The sequence below is a fragment of the Pezoporus occidentalis genome, unplaced genomic scaffold, assembly GCF_034315485.1.
Source record: "Pezoporus occidentalis ecotype Australia unplaced genomic scaffold, CSIRO_AGI_Poc_V1 ctg23, whole genome shotgun sequence".
In the NCBI taxonomy this organism is placed as follows: Eukaryota; Metazoa; Chordata; class Aves; order Psittaciformes; family Psittacidae; genus Pezoporus; species Pezoporus occidentalis.
The window spans coordinates 2,354,160-2,373,010 of NW_026914180.1; the positions used below are offsets into that span (position 1 = coordinate 2,354,160).

An 18,851-nucleotide genomic window follows, 5' to 3' on the forward strand; every position below is an offset into this window, starting at 1 on the left:
CATCCTGAAAATACAGGCTGAGGGATTATATTCCATACAGAAAGTAGTGAAGCGACTCCATGCAGATGGGTTCTGTGGCACAAACTGCCACAGGAACACAGACCACCCTGGTGTCCCCCATGCACAACCAGTGTCCCTCAGGGTCAGGGAGAAGCAACCTGGACTGAGAGCTGTGTTTCTCACTACTCTCTAGTCTCTGAACAAAGAGCTGAGGTTCTTATATTTTCCTCTCTCACCTCAGACCTACCTTGAGTGGAGACATAATCCAAGTCTTGCTCCTCCTTGGCTGACTGCACTGCTCTGTCTCTCCAGCCATTTGCCTCCATACCATAAGCAGCTCCTAGCACTGCACCTCATCAAGCCCTTCTGTTAGGGTTTAACCCCAGACAGCAGCTAAGCACTCCCTCCCCAGTGTGAAGAGGAAGAGAACATGAAGAGTAAAAGTGAGAAAACCCATGGCTTGGAACAAAGACAGCTTGTCTCAACCCACACAAGCTGCATGTAAAGCAAAACAAGGGATTCATTCACCAGTTCCCATCATCAGGCAGGTGTTCAGCCACCTCCAGGAGAGCAGGGCTCCATCACATATAATGGTTGCTTGGGAAGACAAATGGTGTAACTCCAAATGTCCCCTGCTTCCTCCTTCTTCCCCAGCTTTTATTGCTGAGCAGATGTCATAAGCTATGGAATATCCCTTGGGTCAATTGGGGTCATCTGTCCCAGCTGTTTCCCCTCCCAACTCCTTGTGTACCCCCCAAACTCCTCATTGGTGGGGTGGGGTGAGAAGCAGAAAAGGCCTTGGCTCAGTGCAAGCACTGCTCAGCAGTAATGAAAACATCCCTGTATTATCAACTCTGTTTTCAGTACAAATCCAACACGTCACCTCATACTAGACACTGTGAAGAAAACTAACTCTATCTCAGCTAAAACCAGCACACCTTCTTAGATATTTTGCTAAAAGGTACCTGAAAAGGGAAATAAGAAAATACAAGAGAATTCAGCCCTGAACTTTGGATGGGGACAGTGGAGCTCTTTTCATCAAAAGTAATAGCTTTGTTCTCACCCTATACTTAGGCGGCCAGGACATCTTTATGACAGAAGAACAGAAAAAGTATTATAATGCAATGAAAAAGCTGGGATCTAAGAAACCTCAAAAGCCAATCCCAAGGCCACTGGTAAGAATAGCATCATGTGGTTGAAATTCGTGTAATAGCTGAATATTTATATAATAGAATAAATGCAATTCAACTTGTCCATGCAGGAAGGGTAAGCTCTCCCAGATGAAAGCCACTTAGAATTATAAGTTTTGACATTTGACAATATTTGCAAGTCCAGTGACCTGTGATACAAAATTCCTTCTGTTCTGCAATATTGATGAAAAGCCCAGTTTACATATGAAGTCTACACATGCCAGTGGCCACATGCCTGCATTGAATGAATTCATGGCCCCAGTCCAGGGTCTTTTTTCAGTAGTTTCAAGAAGCATTAGGAGTAAATGGGTTTGAACCATTCATCATAATCTTTAAGTTTATAAAGTTCCAATCAGAAGCAGTAGATTGTCTATTTCTTTCTACCTTCTGATCAATCAGAGACAATAATGTCATCATTTTGACATGATGCAAATTTCCTAACTAAATCTTCTCCTTTCCTCCAGAACAAATACCAAGGTTTTATTTTTGATGTCGTCTCAAAACAAGCCTTTGATGTCTCCATCATGATTCTCATCTGCCTTAACATGGTTACCATGATGGTGGAAACAGATGACCAAAGTCAAGAAAAAGTCAACATCCTTCATAAAATAAACATGCTTTTTGTTGCCATCTTCACTGGGGAGTGCATCATCAAGATGCTGGCTCTTCGACACTACTACTTCACCAATGGCTGGAACATATTTGACTTTGTTGTTGTGATTCTGTCTATTGTAGGTAGGTGAACCTGGATTTTCACTCAAGCTTCAAAGTTGAAAAGGCAGACATAAAATTCATTAGTCAAAGTTAAAGGCTTCATTCAATAATATACCCTTTCAACTCAGAGAATTGGATGCTAGGTGTATTTTTTAAATATGTAAGTATAACACAACAGAATACTGCCTAACAGTAACTTGTGTGATCAGCAAAATTATGAGTGTTATCATAGCATAGTGTTGGTTTCAATGTGTATATAATGGTTTCTGGTGACAAAACACTTTCCAGAACTGGCACCATACATTTAACCTCAGTTTTGCATAACAGCCAGAGAAGTAAAAACACCACATGAAAAGGACACATGTAGATTGTTATTGTTTTGCTAATTACTTTTTATTGCAACAGTACGAAACAGTCCTTCAGGGAAGGCTTGGGCAGGTGCAGTGAGTCTGGCTGTTCTCAGCCCTGTTGTCGTTAGAGGATCACACCCCCATATATTGGAGGGAAGAAACAGAAAGACACAGTTTGGTTGTGAATTTGTGCCTTTTGCTGTTCTGCAGCTCCAACCAGATATCATATGTTAGGAGCTACAAGAAGTGCAGGTCAAATATGAATCTGAAGTCCTGCCAAATAGCTTCCACTGAAGCTGGAGTAGCAACTGGAGGATGACCGGCTGCTCCAGTGAGCAGAAGGAACTCGGAAATTCATCACTTCCAAAAAAGTTTCTGTTTTGGAGAAGTGAATAGGTGAATGAAAAAGTGTCATGTTAGGAAAACAGAGTCATCTTCTCACTAGATGCTCCTGTTGCTCTAAATTCTAGCTGGTGGACTGGGAACCTGCAAGACCCCAATGCAGAGAGCAGCCTGTAATTTGGGGGCCTTGGGCTACCTGGATTTCACAGATTTGGGTTACCCAGGGAACATCACTACAGTGCAGCTGTCATCAGAGCCTTGATGCTGGATGCTCTGAATAGGTTCACAGCAGACAGTTAACCAGAGCCGTCACATTGGTCATAGTGCTGCCCAGTGATCAACCAGACTGTTCCAGCATGAGGTCTCAGGCCATGCCAGTGAGCCCTTTCCCAGGCTGGGCTTGGAGACAAGAGCTCATCAGGGCTCAGTGCACCCAGAGACTGTCGGCATAAAACAATCCAGATGAAGATGCTCTGTTCCTGCAGGAAGAGCTTGGCTACAAGGATGCAAGCTCATTTCTTGCTAGTACAATCTTAGCTCTTAGTTCCCCTGCAGCCCATTAGGGAAACTGGAAAAATTGATAAGCAAACAACCAACCAAGCAGATTTCCAGTAGAAATTTGCATTGTACAGGTGGTGGCTCAGAAAAACAGGCCCAGCACACCATCTCACTTGCTAACATTTTACAGCCCAAAATGCTATCATATCAGAAAAAATTCTAACCAGTTGCAGGTTGAATTTCTCAGGTGGGGCATGGCCAAAAGCTGCAGATACCTGTTTTCTGTCTGAATTGCTCCTGGTTTCTCATTCCCAATAGACAAGTTTTCCTTTAATAATACCGCTGCAATCATTGACACCTTTGTTCATAGTCTCAACAAAGTCTGCATGGGTTAAACAGGCATGAAAACATTAACGACAATGCTGTTCCCGTTATCATGGGTCTTCCCATCTGGAGAACTTTTCATTGATTTTGACCATAATCCTGACTCATTGTTTTAAAGGGAAGCCTGTGTTAACTCTCTCTTTGTCTCTTTTCTTTTCAAGGCACCGTACTTTCTGATATCATCCAGAAATATTTCTTCTCTCCCACACTCTTCAGAGTCATTCGCTTGGCTCGGATTGGCCGGATCCTAAGACTCATCCGGGGAGCCAAAGGAATTCGAACTCTCCTGTTTGCCTTAATGATGTCCCTACCTGCTCTGTTCAACATTGGCCTCTTGCTTTTTCTGGTCATGTTCATTTATGCCATTTTTGGCATGGCTAACTTTGCCTATGTTAAGAAGGAGCATGGGATTGATGACATGTTCAACTTTCAAACCTTCGCTAACAGCATGCTCTGTCTCTTCCAAATTACAACATCAGCTGGCTGGGATGGTCTTCTCAACCCTATTTTAAACACTGGACCACCACATTGCGACCCAAACCTTCCAAATGCAAATGGTTCAAAGGGAGACTGTGGAAGCCCTGCCGTAGGGATTTTATTCTTTGTTACTTATATCATTATATCATTTCTCATTGTTGTAAACATGTATATAGCCATTATTTTAGAGAACTTCAGTGTAGCCACTGAGGAAAGTACAGAGCCTCTAAGCGAGGATGATTTTGATATGTTCTATGAAATCTGGGAGAAGTTTGACCCTGAAGCCACTCAGTTTATTGAGTATTCTGCACTTTCAGACTTTGCAGATGCGCTGTCGGAACCTTTGCGCATAGCGAAACCAAACAAAATCAAACTCATAGCAATGGACCTGCCCATGGTCAGTGGAGATAGGATCCATTGCTTGGATATTTTGTTTGCTTTTACAAAAAGGGTGCTAGGAGAATCTGGAGAGATGGATGCCCTTAAAATACAAATGGAAGAAAAGTTCATGGCAGCAAATCCATCTAAGATCTCTTATGAACCCATTACAACAACTCTCAGACGGAAACAAGAAGAGGTCTCTGCCATTGTCATCCAGCGGGCCTACAGGAAACATTTGTTTCGGCGCTCCATGAAGCAGGCATCTTACTTGTACCGTCACAGAACTTTTGATGGCAGCATCCTCGAGGACGATGCACCTGAGAAGGAGGGTCTAATTGCATACATGATGAATGAAAACTACGGCAGGCCAATAGACAAATCAGAAACTCTGTCCTCCACATCTTTCCCTCCATCCTATGACAGTGTCACCAGAGGTACAAGTGATAATCTCCAGCTAAAGATGACGGACTCCAGCAAAAGCGATGCGGCTATAGATTGTCTTCTCTCACCAGACAAGGATAAAGAATCAATTGTTTAAATGTTTGTTTAGAATGCTTTAAAATATTGTTTACAGAATGTAATGCTGTAACTACACAACAATTGAAGCAGCCTTCTTATTAAAAATTAGTTGCAAAAGAAACAATGGAGTTTTTACCCTTAACCACAGGAATCTAATAAGTCATATAACCTTTGACCCTGCTCTTTTTGAGTTGGCTCAATATTTATATTTATATTTATATATGCACAGGAAGAATATTTGCAGGGTCATAGCTGTTATATCAATGGTGTGAATAAGAATATGCTAGACTGTAAAACAGTAAACACAGTGTATATCCACAGATAAAGCCTGGCTGTATACATTCATTTAAGGTCTTACTCATATTAGTGTGTTTACTTATGGTGATGTATGACCTTGCATTCTAAAAAGAAAAAAAAAAATATCACAGCTGCTGTAGCAAAATGTAACACTTACTGTATATGTTGTGAATGGTCTTTCATAAATTTATTATATTTGATATTTTTTTACTTAAAAAACTAAAGTCTCTTTTTCCATGGAGATTAATGATCCTTATACTCTCTTCTTCATGATGAACTCTGAGTCAAGGTAATAGGAAATTGTGTGATCCCCATCACTTGAAGAGGAAAGATGTTGCAAAGTAAAACTATCAAATTAGCAACATTTTAACTGTTTATTACACTAAGCCTTCCCTCTTGGGACTTGCAACTGCTCCTCAGCAGAAACACAAAAACGGAGAGGGAAATGATGTCAAAATAATTAAAGAAATGGCTTGTTCTATCCTACAGGAAACTAGACAGTAATGGATTCTGTTTGTAAAACTGTTAATAAAAGCACTAATTTTTTTAGTATGTTTCAAGAATCTGCTTTGAATACCGCAGTCAAACTCACCATAGAAGTAGCGCATCACGTTTGTGTGTAGTGCTCCAAAGCACCATCTATGCTGGCAAAGTTTCTGTTAAGGTGGTGGGATAGGTTACCTTTTCCCCAGCAACACTGAGCTAAGCAGCCTTATTGGAAACTCTATGCATCAATATTACTCCAAAAATACTACTACTAATGATACTTATAATAAAAATGCCAATTGTACCGTGCAGAACAGCTGAGACAGTGTGATGGAGAAGGTGGGAGGGTTATTGCCTCTGGATCTGCACGTAAATTTTGAGGTTTTGAATCCTTTCTACTCAGTGTCCATCTTTCATTTTCTCAGATGGTACAGTTAGATTACTGGGGAAGGACAAGAAATAGAGGAACCAATGAAAAGAATCTACTAGAAAATATATATATCCTCATTCCTGTAGGCAAAGTAATATTTACAGTTGATGTGTCCATCAGCTCCAGGCCAAAGAAATGACAGTGGGATGGAAGGTGGAATATGTGGCTGCAGATAAGTATTAGAGGTTTTACATGCTAAAGTAGATTATTGTTTATTATTAAACTTTCAGCCTCAATAGAATGTGAGAAAGTATTTGAGGAATATAGAGATAAGTCCATCATTACAGACAAGTTCTTTCTTTTCACCTTCAGACTGATTGTACTTGGGTTTGGTTGGACTTCACAGAAAATCTTGAGATTTCTGTAATGAGCCATTGCACTTTAAGGAAAAGTAATTGTGCTTTTCGCCTTGGAGAAGCAAAGATATGAAGAATGTATATAAGGTGTATTGTTACTGACATTTAGTTACATCCCAGGTTGTAAAGGAGTCAAAATCCACATGGGGTTGGCAACAAGAATTAAAACAACATATTACAGTTGAGTTTATCTATGGCCATTGTTCTCTGTCCTCTAAACAAGTCAAGCTATGTAAAGACAACATGTCAAAAGAATGATGATGTTTCTGTGTAAATATGGGCTAATATATTCTCTCCATTCATTGAGAGGTATCTCAGGTATTCACTTGAGAGTGGTCTGTTGATTAATTCAGTGGATTTGCCATCAGGATTCCTGGGGTTTATTCCTGGTTCTTACTACATGATTTTTAGGCAAATAATTTAACCTATCTGTGCCTCAGTTTACCCATCTGTAAAATGGGGATAATAATACCTACCTCACAGGTGTGTTGTAAGACTTTTGGTTGCAAAGTGCTATAAGGGAATGAAACATACTCTATAAGTATTATTATAATCATGATCTCTTGCCCTTCTAACCCCATGTCTACGATGTATAATATAGGGCTGTTCCTCTGTTCATTCTGTTGCCTTTAAATCTTGTGTGTAATTAGATTCTAACTTAAGGGAACTACTCTTCGTTCCTTAAAGTGAAAACACAATTTATTCTTTCCTCCCTTCCCACCCCTGACTCCCCCAAACCAAAATTGCTCAAGGCTTCTCAAGTTAGAGAAACTTTATACAGATTTCCTGTGTATTTATGCTGTAATGTTATTGTGATTGTACATATCACTCAGAAAGAGTATGCGATTTTTATATTTATATGCATATATATATATACACACATACATATAACTATACATATATATGTATCTTGTAAGTTTATAGAGTGGCTGACACTCACAGAGGACACAACTTCCTGATTAAAAATGTTTTCTTCTCAATGGGATTTATTGATCATTAGCAATGTGCTGCTGCCTATAATGAAACTGTTTAATTAGAAAATAGTGCATTCATTACTTGCTGAACAAGCATTTATTGGCTGACAGCTGGTAAAAGTATTTTCCTTTTGAAGCTTTAGAATAAAAAAAAAGGGAAAAAATACTAAGAAAAAGGAGCATTTCTTATGTGATTTTTTTTCACAACAATATAAATTGCTCAAAACCCAAGGGAACAGTCAGCCTGCACTCAGCAGTGTGGTGCTGGTCATGCTGGTTTAAAAGTATTTTAATTGTTTGCAACTTCTGTTTGAAAATATTCAACTGATATTCTTATTAAGAGTCAGGCCCTGTAATGAACAGGATATAAAGGAATGATTAGCTGGTCACTGATAATATTAGAGAAGAGCTCTTCCTCTGGTCATTTCACCCTTGCTTTGAACTTTTTATTGCCATTGCTGTGAGACTCTATAGTACTGATGCAGTTACAAATGGTTCTGTCTTCTACCCAAAACCTGTGAAAAAAATGAAATCATCATGCAAAAAAATCTGAAAGAGGGTCTTAACCATAGATGTTTACAGTGCGACTTTCTAAAACTGAATTGTAAATGACTTTCAAAACATTTGTAACTGAAAGGTTGGTTTTCTATTGGGTTTTATATTGTTTTGTGGTATATTTCTTTAGAACTGAAGAGGGAATGGTATCTTTGTATGGTTTGAAGAACACCCCTCAAAAACTTCAAATAACCTCGTTTGCAGATTTTTATCAATGGAGATGCCAATCCAAATCTAGCAATGATACAACCTCCCAGTGCAGTGATTTAGTTAAAGACACTAACTCAGTAGTTGGTCCACACTGTCTATAAGCATGGTGAGTGTCACCATTTTTTTCTGGTGATTTCTTCAATAAAGACTACCCCATGAATCTCTCGAGTTGCAAAAAGAGCAAGGAAAATATCAGCCAGTATCATAGGACATATTAATCTGTTTGTACCTTGAAAAATTCAAGTTTATTATGTTTCTTTGTTAAATAAATAAGGATAACAAATATTTTCTGTGCCTTTTTTTTTTTTTGTTACTTTATCAATATTTGAGTTCTTATTTCCCTGACTTTTTCAGCACATTTTTTTGTGAAATGCGTGGTGACTTTTGTTAGAAGGCTAGTCAGTGAAAATCCCTCTAGTTCAGCTTGCATTATAAAGCCAGCTACAAGACATTAAAGTCTTTATCTAAAGCTATTGAAATCAATGGAGAGTTTCTTCAGATGGTTTTAAAGCAGGCCCAAAACCCTCTCTTCAAAGACAGTAATTTATAGCATTAGCCCAGCATTGATATTTCAACCCATCCTGCCCAGTAGAATTGGCTGGAGGAGGAAAGGTTTTACTGGAAATATAGCATCCCACCTAGAGATTAAAAAGAGATATATATTTTTATATATGTATACATATATATAGATAGATAGATGTGTGTATATATATTTAAATGAGATTTTTCTTAATGGTAATGTGGATGTCTTCCTGGTTTAATAATATTAATTTACATTTTGGTTACTATTATACGAGTTATATGTCAAAATTTCTACTAAACAGAAGGTAACAGCCTTCCCTATGCATGCATGCCTTAATCCTGGAAGGAGATACAGAAGGGACACAGAGGACCTTAGCTGTTATCAGCATTGATTGAATCAGCCTTATCTTCACCTATGCTAACACCGATTTGGTTTCCCTGTTTCTGTGCTGATTTCGATTTCAGTGTGGCAAATTTCTAACCATATTAAAACAGAACAAAATTGCACTGGTTTAAACTGCAGTGAAAACTTCAATTCAGTCCTTAGAACTAGTTTAACAAAATCAGTTTATAATCCTGTTTTACATTAACCTGGGTCAGTCTGACTTGTGGAAAAGACTTCATTTTTAAATCTGCATTTGCTAAAGTGTGTCATATAATAATATGACTTCTGAGTAATCGTGTGCATGGAATAAATCTGTCTGAAAATTTTTCATCAAGATATTTACATGTCAGGTTAGTTAAGGAAATTACTGGTTAGAATTTGTGGCCAGAATTCTCTTGGAAATGAAATTCAGGATCATAATCCTTATATTATTAAAATTCCCATGCCTAGATTTTTATCATAATTGATTTACCAGAATTATTTCATAACACGTGTTCCCATCGCTGTGCTGCTTTGGATTACAGGACTCCCCTTATTTTCATGTAGAACTCAGGGAAGTTTCTAAAGGCTTTCAGATTTTCCTTCTTTTGGGATGAAATTCTAAAAAAAAAATTGCCAAAGGAATTTTTTTGTTTTCCAGCACTAGCAAGGGACTTGGAAGATTTGGCTCCTCAGTAAAGGAGAATTTTTATAGTTTTATTTTTTAAACTCAAACTACATTGATTTTACAAAGATGCAGATCTATTAAATCAAGCCTGTGTGAAAGCTGTGGAGTCAGGGCTTGTAATTTCTAGATTTATCTTGAGATTTTTCAGTTCCTTCTTACTTTTGATGCAGATTGTTGCCAGGAGCAATTTGGAAGCAAGTCTGTGTTAAGACAGACAGTTATGGCAGCACAGGCAAACTCAGGCAGTTTTCATAGAAAAAGCCACACATTAGCAGCTTAGATTTAAAGAGGAATTTTATAATCATCAAAAGTTGCTGTAGGAAGAGAAGTGAAAAGTAAATGCTTTGTAGCACAAAGCCTCCACCGGTCTCTAGTATTAAAGGACGCCCATGTAGGATGACAGTGTCATGTTTCTGACAACAGCAATGCATTTTTCTGCCATGTGCCAGAGCGCTGAGACAAGAGCAGAACTGGATTTAAAACAAGAGGAAACAGATAGAAGCACAGCACCAAAAAAATCCCAACCCCACCAAATTCCTGTGAAACGGCTGCTTCTTCATGTCAATTCTCCCAGTGAGCTGTGAAAGACTGGCCACGCGGGGTGAAGAACAAACATGGAAATCCTTCTGAGTGTTTACATATTGCAAAGAAATAGCAGCCATGTCAAAGGGAAAGCATGTGAAAGCAAATAGTCTAAGGGGAATAGCTACTGGCAGCGAGCAAAAAAATGCTTTGGAGTTAAACGTCACCGATAACCCCACGAGGGCTGGAGGTGTTGGGCTGCAGTGTGGGCATGAGTTTGTCAGCACCTCTGCCCAAGCTATTTTAGCCAGCTGACAAACAGGACTTTGAGCAGCTCCTGGCCCATGTGCTCTTGCCACAGAAAAGTTTCTGAGACCACTGCTGCAGTTGTTGTCCCTGGAGCCTCATTGCTTTACATTGCATAGTGAGCCCTGGCCAGGCCAGGGCACCAGGGAATATTTTTCTCCTAGAAAATAACTATATTGAATATTTTAGAAACCACAATCCAGTGCTTGAATATCACCAGAGTGGTTTAAAAAAAGTGAGATTTTAATTCAAAAGGCTGTCCCATCATGGTGATTGTTGTTGTTATTTTATTTTGATTTCCCAAAAATTTAAAAGGTGTGTCCTGGTCATATTGTCAGGCTTTCTGTTTTTCTAACATCTATGCTAGGGAAAAAAGCTGGGGCTTTAAGAGAAAAAGACCTAAGACTGTTACGACAGAACCATGCACAATGGTCCCATAAGAAGCTGAAATGTTTTTCTTTGTTAAAAGGTGACTTGAATTATGTACCTGTACTTTAAAACATCTGTGTTTTCTGTGAAATCCCAGTTACTCTAAAGTCAAAAAAACATAGCAATTGCCTTCAAGGGAGCCAGCTTTCCAGCACTTGTTTTCATAAAGTTTGTCCCAGTTGCTCACATTTGTCTTAATTTTTAATTTTTCCAAACCTGTAGACCAAGCTAAACCAAAATAATTTTCATTTTCAGGGACAAGCTGTGCAAGTGGTAAGGATTTTTACAGAGGACACAAACCAGGAGTCATGGGGCCCAATGCAACATAGGACAGTTCAGCCTTTGGTGGCCTTGGGACATCTTGGAGTGCAAAGGAGTTCTTGGCATTTTGAGGACCAGCTAAGTCCTGCTTGAAAGAAACCAGGAGTATGGTTTGTCTTGGTGATGTCTTAGGAGGGAGAAAAGCTCACTGCATCATCTAAAGCCACAGCTTCTCTGGGCACCCCGTTCCAGTGTTTCACCATGCTGCACACGTTACTGTGAAGATATTTCCATTGTGGTCCAGCATACTCAGCATATCATGGAACAGACTGAAGGACCTCACTGGTACACTCTCCCTGAAACACTCGTGTGCCACCCCCAGGATTATCTCTAGCGAGCTTGTGTTTACCCCTTTCCTCTTTCAAATTTAGTTTAAAGCTCTTTCTGTGACTCCTGTTAACTCCTTCACAGAGAGCGCAGCAATGCTTGGAAGGCACAACTACTGTTACTGAAATGTGTTTTGTTGGTCTTGAAGGAATTTAATACTCTTTTTTAACTGAGTTGAAGACTGCAGACCACAGCTTGCAGTCACAGCCGTGTTAAACCTTAAAGAGGAATGGACATCACTTCCACCTGTGCTTGCCTTACCCTACAAGCCAAGCAAGGCAGAGAAAGAGCCTGGCAGCTTTAAACGAGCTCCTTTCTCTTATTACAAGAGTGGGGACTAAAGGGATTCTCTGGCCTTAACTGGGTTTGATGTGGGATCTGGAGTTGGTGAGAGATTTGCTGGGAAGACTTTGAGCAAAGAAGAAGAGAAGAAAGTTGATCTGAGCCTGTGACAAAGTGGGGGGTTGTGATTCGAAGGTGAGCTGCTCTGGATGTTGCTGGAGGAGGTTTGTAGCTGTGCTGAGGTGCTGCACATGTGCAGGGTCTTCTCTAAAGCCAAAGATACTGCTTTACTTGTGTGTAGGAAAAGGGAGCCATGTAACCAGAAAGGGAAGAAATCAGCCCTCAGAGGAGAGCAGGTGCCTCTGAGGACCTGTCTGCCTTTCCATGGAGACAAGCTACATGCTTCCATGGTCTGTGTGCATCTGCCTGTGTCCTGTTTCAGTCTGGTTTGATGGAGGGCTGGGACTCTCAAAGATAAGTGAATTCCAAGTTTTGTGAAAATAAGCAGCTTGGGAGATGTCCACTGTGATGCTTCAGCAAGCAGCAAAGGTTGTAAAAAGAGTTCAGGTCTTAAGGAAAAATAAAACATTATCATAGACAGGATACATCTTACAAGTGCCACAATTTGTAGGGGGAACAATGAATTTGTACTTGCTTAGCCACCAGGGACCATCAATTCCATGGCATAAAACACAGGAAATCAGATGGTTTTAGTTCTGATGCCTTGAAATTTGTTTGGATTGCCTTAACTATTGAGTGGGAAGATGCTCAAGGCAGAAACTATCTATTTTTTGTTTTCGATGAGAAGCTGGGAGGAGGGCTATGTACCCTAGAAGTAAGACCCCTGTACCTCCCTCCTTTGCTGCACTTCTGTGAAGTGCTTCTCATCAAAAGTTTAAGGAGTTGAGAAAATACTCAGGGAGAAGCAAGGTGAGGGGTAAGACTATGAAAGTACTTTGATTTGCTTTGGTACAAGCAGTTATTGAATAGGCAGGTGAGGGAGTGAGCTCAGTAGTGATGACATTGGCATAATTTGCTTGCAATAGGTGACACTCATCTCGATATCATCAGCAGTGATGCAGACTTGTAAGCAGTTCAGGGTCACATACAGTGTCATGATGGATGCCTGCATGTGTGTGCAGGACAGATAACTGCTTATCTGCATGGCTAGTGCTCTAGTATGCAATTATCCCAATAGAAAAGTTGCAGGGTTTAGCTGGGCAGGCTTTCCAGCCTTAGGGCTTCACTGCACAAAGGGCTGCCCTAACTGTCCTCTGCAGGCAGCGGGGAGATACAGAGGGCAGAAATCTGAACGTGCTGCTGTACGTAAGTCTCTAAAGGTTGATTCACCTCCCAGAAAGTGTATCACAAAGCACTGTGATACAGAAAGTCAAAAGAAGATACTGTGGGCTAGAAAGCATGTTCATTGGATATAAGATCCTCTTTAATTATTTTGCTTTTAAAACTAAAGGCTGTGTTGGAGAACTTGGATTCAAAACTTCTTTCTCATTGTTAGAGGAAAGTCCCTCTGAAACCCTGTAACATTCAACCCCAGTGCTGCTACTGGGGTTATAGCCATAACGGCAGTTGTAAGCCAAGCTGTTTCTCTTCCTTCCATATAAGAGGGCACACTGCACAGTTAGATGTTGGTATAGGATAAGAAAGAAAAAAATGCATTCCAAGGCCTAATTTTTTTGCCATTCAAGCCATGGTGAAATTTCTTTTACAAGCAGTGCATGTCAGGCAGAAAAACCCAGCTGTTTGCAATAACATCTGCGATAAAGCCAGACTAAATAAGTGATCCCACTTTATCTGCTGAGAGGACAACTGAGGACTGCAGAAGAAAGACCTGACTTCTCACAGATGGAGGCTTGCTATGTTCCAGGGTGGTCATCTTCATTTTCCTGCAAGCTTTTAGTGGTTAACCAGAAAGGGAAATGCTCAGCTGGGTGAAGTCAGGTTTCTGATCCTATTCTGAGCCTGACATTGTACTCCCTTAATGCAGCCAAAGGTAAGTTGTCTCTGGTGAAAATAGGAGTGCATGGTGTAAGGGGAAGATGGTCAAGTTTGATCAACAAGGATAAAGCCCGTCTGTTGACCCATGTTGACCCATGCTCTTGCACCATGAGAAGGTTTGCATTTCACACGTGGTATGCATACACTTGGAACCATAATCCACAGAGGCTACAGAGCTTATTTTTGGGTAGGGTCCCAAGGACTTAACAGCTTCAGGGGCCAGAGCGTGAACCTGCTACCCAGCAGCTGAAATCTCCTCACACCTCAGTCCCCATGGGAAGGGTGGGAAGATCAGCCTGAAGATTAGTCAGCCTTCACATTCTTGGAGTGTTTGGCATAGAAACACTCCTGGACACTGACAGGGGGAAGGTGAAGAGCTACCCAGGCTCCAGAAGGTGGTAAATGTGGCCCCTGTCCAAATCTAACAGAGGTAGTAGGGCTGTTGCTTTATATGGTTGTACATGACCTGGGGAGTGGGCAGTGGCTTGCTGGCTTAAATCTCTTAAGTCAGTTCAGTGTCGTAACGTGTATTGGGAAGAGTGGACAAAGCACACCGCTTCATGCATGAAGTGGGCCAACCTCCTGAGTCTCCTCTGAAAGGAATTTAATTCATGTGTTCACAACTGGTGTGGGGGATTTTCAGTAAAATCATATTATCATCTCCATGCAGGCCACCATGAAGATACTTCCCTTAGTGATCTGTCCTGAAGCAACCTCTAAATAAAGGTAGCTTCTCAGTGCAAAGGGTGAGATAAAACATGATCCTGTAGGAAACTTTTTATCTGATGATTTTTGCAATTAGCAATCTGAGCTTTTGTAAGCCTTTCATTCCTTGGTATAGGTAGTTAATGGTTGCAAGTATCACAGTTCTGGTCTCAGAACTGTGTCTATATGCCTGAAGCTTAAGTTATTTACCCAGCTCTAATTTGAGAGCTTTGACTCTCACACCAGCTGACCGCATGGATTAAATGCATGTAAATACCTTCATAGTGACTGGCAAAACATACTTGTGATGCTATCCTAAATTGGGATGCTCTCTCTCCAGGGGTGTCAGTTTGATTTTATCACCTACTTAGCAAATACATCCCCTTATTGAAGGGCAGAGACTTCATGCTCTCCAGTAAGGTCCACAAACAGCTTTTTTACCCTCTAAGTCTTCTTTCTACTCTGCTTTGACATCCCTAAAGCTGGTTTTCTAAATGCCACAGTGTAAAGATGCTGTTATTAAGGCTTCGATATCATCTCTATTTCAGCTCAGCTTGCTATGAGTCACTCTGATGTTTACACCTTCGTGCTCTGTCCTATTGGTCTATGAAAGAGTCAGGATGAGAGTTTCCATTCCAAACACTCATCTACCTCCCAAGCTAATGGGGTCAGTCAGGTCTGTTTGCAAGACGCAGATTTTCTGAAGGGCGTCATGTCACCTACAAAAGCTATGAGAAGGTAGTCCCTTCAATATGAATCAAGTGTTCCTTGGCTTACAGTACTTACTATACAACTGTGCACAAGGCAATGCCTCACACCCAGCATGAGACATACTTCATTCCCCCACCCCTCCAAAATGGTTGAGATTCCCTACACTGGTTTCAAGCTCTGGTTTTCTGTTGATTTCCCTGTTTGTAAGAATATACATCAACTTCTGAGTATTCATTGGGTCAGTTTTGGACTAGTTTTGGAGCAGTGAGACACACTGGTCTGTTTACCTGCATGGATCATGTCCTGGGCTGTGTTTCTGACTCATACATGTTACACCTATGCTGGTAACCGGAACGAGTCGCAGGTTGTTCTTCTTGCCCAGAGGCTACATAGGATGGCAGGACTAAAATCTGATCTCCCTGAGCAAGCTCTCTTTCCACCCTGCTTAGCTGGAGCATCCTTGGCCAGTCCAAACCCTGACAAATATGTTTGGGAGATGCAGACTGACCTACATCAAAATAGTCCTGGGGATCTTTCACTGTGCATTCCACTACCAGGGCTTGCTGCTAGACCAGCATCCAGTAAAGCTTCAAGACATTCTGAAAGGCAAAACAGTTACTGGGAAAAGAAATGTAGGCTGACCAGGCAGCTGATGATAGGAGACAATCAATCAGAAATGGAAAGGAGTGTGAGGATACTGGGGAATTAAATATGGGTGTCATGGAATGACCTGAGGACACAACTAGGCTGCTACCAATACCAGAAAGCACACAGGGAACAAGTGCTGCAGTGCTCATAGCAATTCTGCCGTTCAGATGATTCAGCACCGAGGTCTGTGCCTGGCCATGTTTTATTTACCGCTGTAGGAATAATCATTCTGAGAAAGGGCTCACACACCTGGGGATCAACCCGGGAAGTTCCCCAGACATGCTGCTTCTCCATCTGTTCAGTCCCCATGAAAAACATGGCTGCTTTGTCAAGTCACCAAAAAGTGTGGTATGCTCTGGTTTGAGAGTTCTCCTTGGTAGGCTCCTAGGAATTGAGGACTTTGGGGAACGGATGTCTGATGATTTTTATTTTCTTTTTCCCCACAAGTCTAATGAATCTCATTAGATTGCAAAAAATAAACCCAGAAAAGCAAAGCTCTCCATGCATGTGAATGTATGCATGGATATGCATGGCTGCAGGAGGAATTTCTGAGAGCGGTTTACCTGGAGAGTACTCCCCATCTCCATCCTAGGTTTCTGAGGATATTTGTCTGAGCCAAAACATGCTCTTCATTTTTAGAGAATGGAGAAGCTAGGCTATTTTATACTCTGAGAACGAGTGCAACAGTAATGAAGCCAAAACCACAAAAGGGCTCGATTAAACTTGCATTACAAAGTGACCACAAAATCTTATATTGGTGGAGTTCAAATGTCTGCTGGCTTGCAAGAAGATGACCACAAGGAATGCAAAGCATGCTGGCTGCTGCTGTCACCACTCCTGGTGAGGGAACCTGCTGGGCTAGAAACCTGCCCCAAGCAGCTGGTGACCCAAGATGTAAGTGCAGTTTGCTGTTATTACTGCTTTCTGCTTGCTAAATCTCTTTCTTTTTAACTTATAGGGGATTGTGGAGTGAGGCAGTAGGCTCCTCATACTAGAGACAGCTCATCTCACTAGTGACAGCAACATCATCACAGGATGCAAGGCCAGAGTGAGACAAATGCATCTGACTCAGCAGTAAAACAGCTTTCCTCCTCTCCCTGTGTGCAGCATGACTATTGCTGATCCGCAAAGAGTGCTCTGGGCATCTCTAGTAACAGCAGCTGTCCCTCTGTTCAGAGCAAAGAGGCATCTGAGAAATCTTGGTATGTCTCCTGCCATACTCAGCAGGAATACTCAAACTGCACTGCAGGCTAAAAGTGATCATGCAGCAGGGCCAAAAGGTTCAAGACCCAGTCGTCCTTGTCATAGCACATTAAAAACGGGTAATCATTCAGCTCTGCACAAGCAAAGGCCTTTATGTAAAGCAAATGTAATCTTCTGCCACAAATCAGCATGAGAAGCAGTGGGCAAGCTCCAGGAGTTAGCTTTCTGCTGACGCTTGGAGTCTCTATAAAGGTTGCATGCTTGGCAAGACCCAGATCTTTGACGGGGGGGGAATAAGTTAAGGATTCCCCTTTTCTTTGCAAGATGCTTTCCAACTAGTAGTGACAACTGATGTCCTCTAGTCAAAGGGCAGATTGCCGTCTGTCCTGCCTTACTGATAGCTCATGGTGTCTGAGGCTCAGCGGACCATGGGATGCTTCATGGGAGGCCACGTGGCCATCCAGGGGTATCAACCATGCTGATGTGCTCTCCAGAAACACCATAGCTCCTTTTCCCTTCTCCCAGGCTCTCAGCATGGAGGTCGCCAGTTCAACACTGGTTAATAATAATATTCTGCCAGGACTTTCCCTGACTTTCAGTAAGAGAAGTGCAGCCAGCAGATGTCTTCCTTTCAAGTCCCAAATTCAGATCTTTTATTCAACTTTACATTAAACGTTTTGAATGAACCAAAACTATGTATATATTTATTAAGGGCGGCTTTGGCTGAAGATACCATATTGAAATATTATGCTTAAATATTTGGACTCCACATTTGTTCTCTCTGAATACACTGTTTTCTTATCTGCCTTTTGCTTCATTAAGATTCAGGCTAAAAGAGTTTCAAGCCTTGGTCAAGTTTAGATATCTGGGCATCAGCTGTCCCTGGCACTACTGACAGTACTACAGGCCAAAAATGTAATTCCTCCCTAGGAGCACTCCAGTCTGAAGCTGTACCATGTCCTGGAGGTGAAAGTCTACATTGTTCATTGGGGTTTTTTTAGCACCTGAGAGCATCCCTACATTGTTCATGCATCATTAAGCCAAGAGCTGAGAGCTGCAGCAGCACAGCACTGTGCAGACTTCGTTGCAAAGACAGGCAAGCTGCCCCTGCTCTGCCCAGATCCAGCCTGCTCCTCTGCAAATGCGTTGCTGAAGTCTGTACGTCAAGCCCAGTCATGGCCATTAAGAAAGACAGACTTTGCCCTCCGTGGCTGATGCTGTAAACAACCAAGGTCCTCTGATATCTCTTCAAATGCCAGTTTATAGTCTTCATATGCTATTAACAATTGAACTATGTTCACCTTCCTACAAATTTTAGAAAAGGGGGGTTAAAAAGTACCCTGCTGTGAAGCAGCAACTGAAAGCTGCTACCTGAAGCCTGCTTGATCTACCGTAACATTTTTTGGCTCCTCTGTCATGTTTACTTTCTCCAGAATAGCCTAAGAAAATGACCACAGTCTCAGAGGTGGTAGTGGTCATGCTAATAATCTCTTCCATAACCTCCTTCCAGCTACACAGTGAAATATTTCCTCTTTGGATATTGCTGGGACTGTCAGTGACAGTGATTTGCAATCCCATCTCCTGTTGCTTTCCAAATGAAGCAAAGGAGCTGGGGTGCACACACATGGCATAGAGTCCCCAGTA

The 18,851-nt window shown here is 41.3% G+C and overlaps 1 protein-coding gene across 4 annotated transcripts in view; it reads left to right on the forward strand.

Annotated features, from left to right (window-relative positions):
• LOC134165051 (sodium channel protein type 5 subunit alpha-like) overlaps nt 1–8,448 on the forward strand; it is a 213,711-nt gene extending 205,263 nt beyond the window's left edge. For all 4 annotated transcript variants that reach the window (XM_062621392.1, XM_062621393.1, XM_062621394.1 and 1 more), the window contains 3 exons: nt 1,075–1,175; nt 1,655–1,925; nt 3,640–8,448. In XM_062621392.1, the coding sequence (XP_062477376.1) occupies nt 1,075–1,175; nt 1,655–1,925; nt 3,640–4,874 (1,607 nt within the window). In that variant the 3' untranslated portion in view covers nt 4,875–8,448. The remainder of the gene's footprint in view (nt 1–1,074; nt 1,176–1,654; nt 1,926–3,639) is intronic.
• The last annotated feature ends 10,403 nt before the right edge of the window (nt 8,449–18,851 follow it).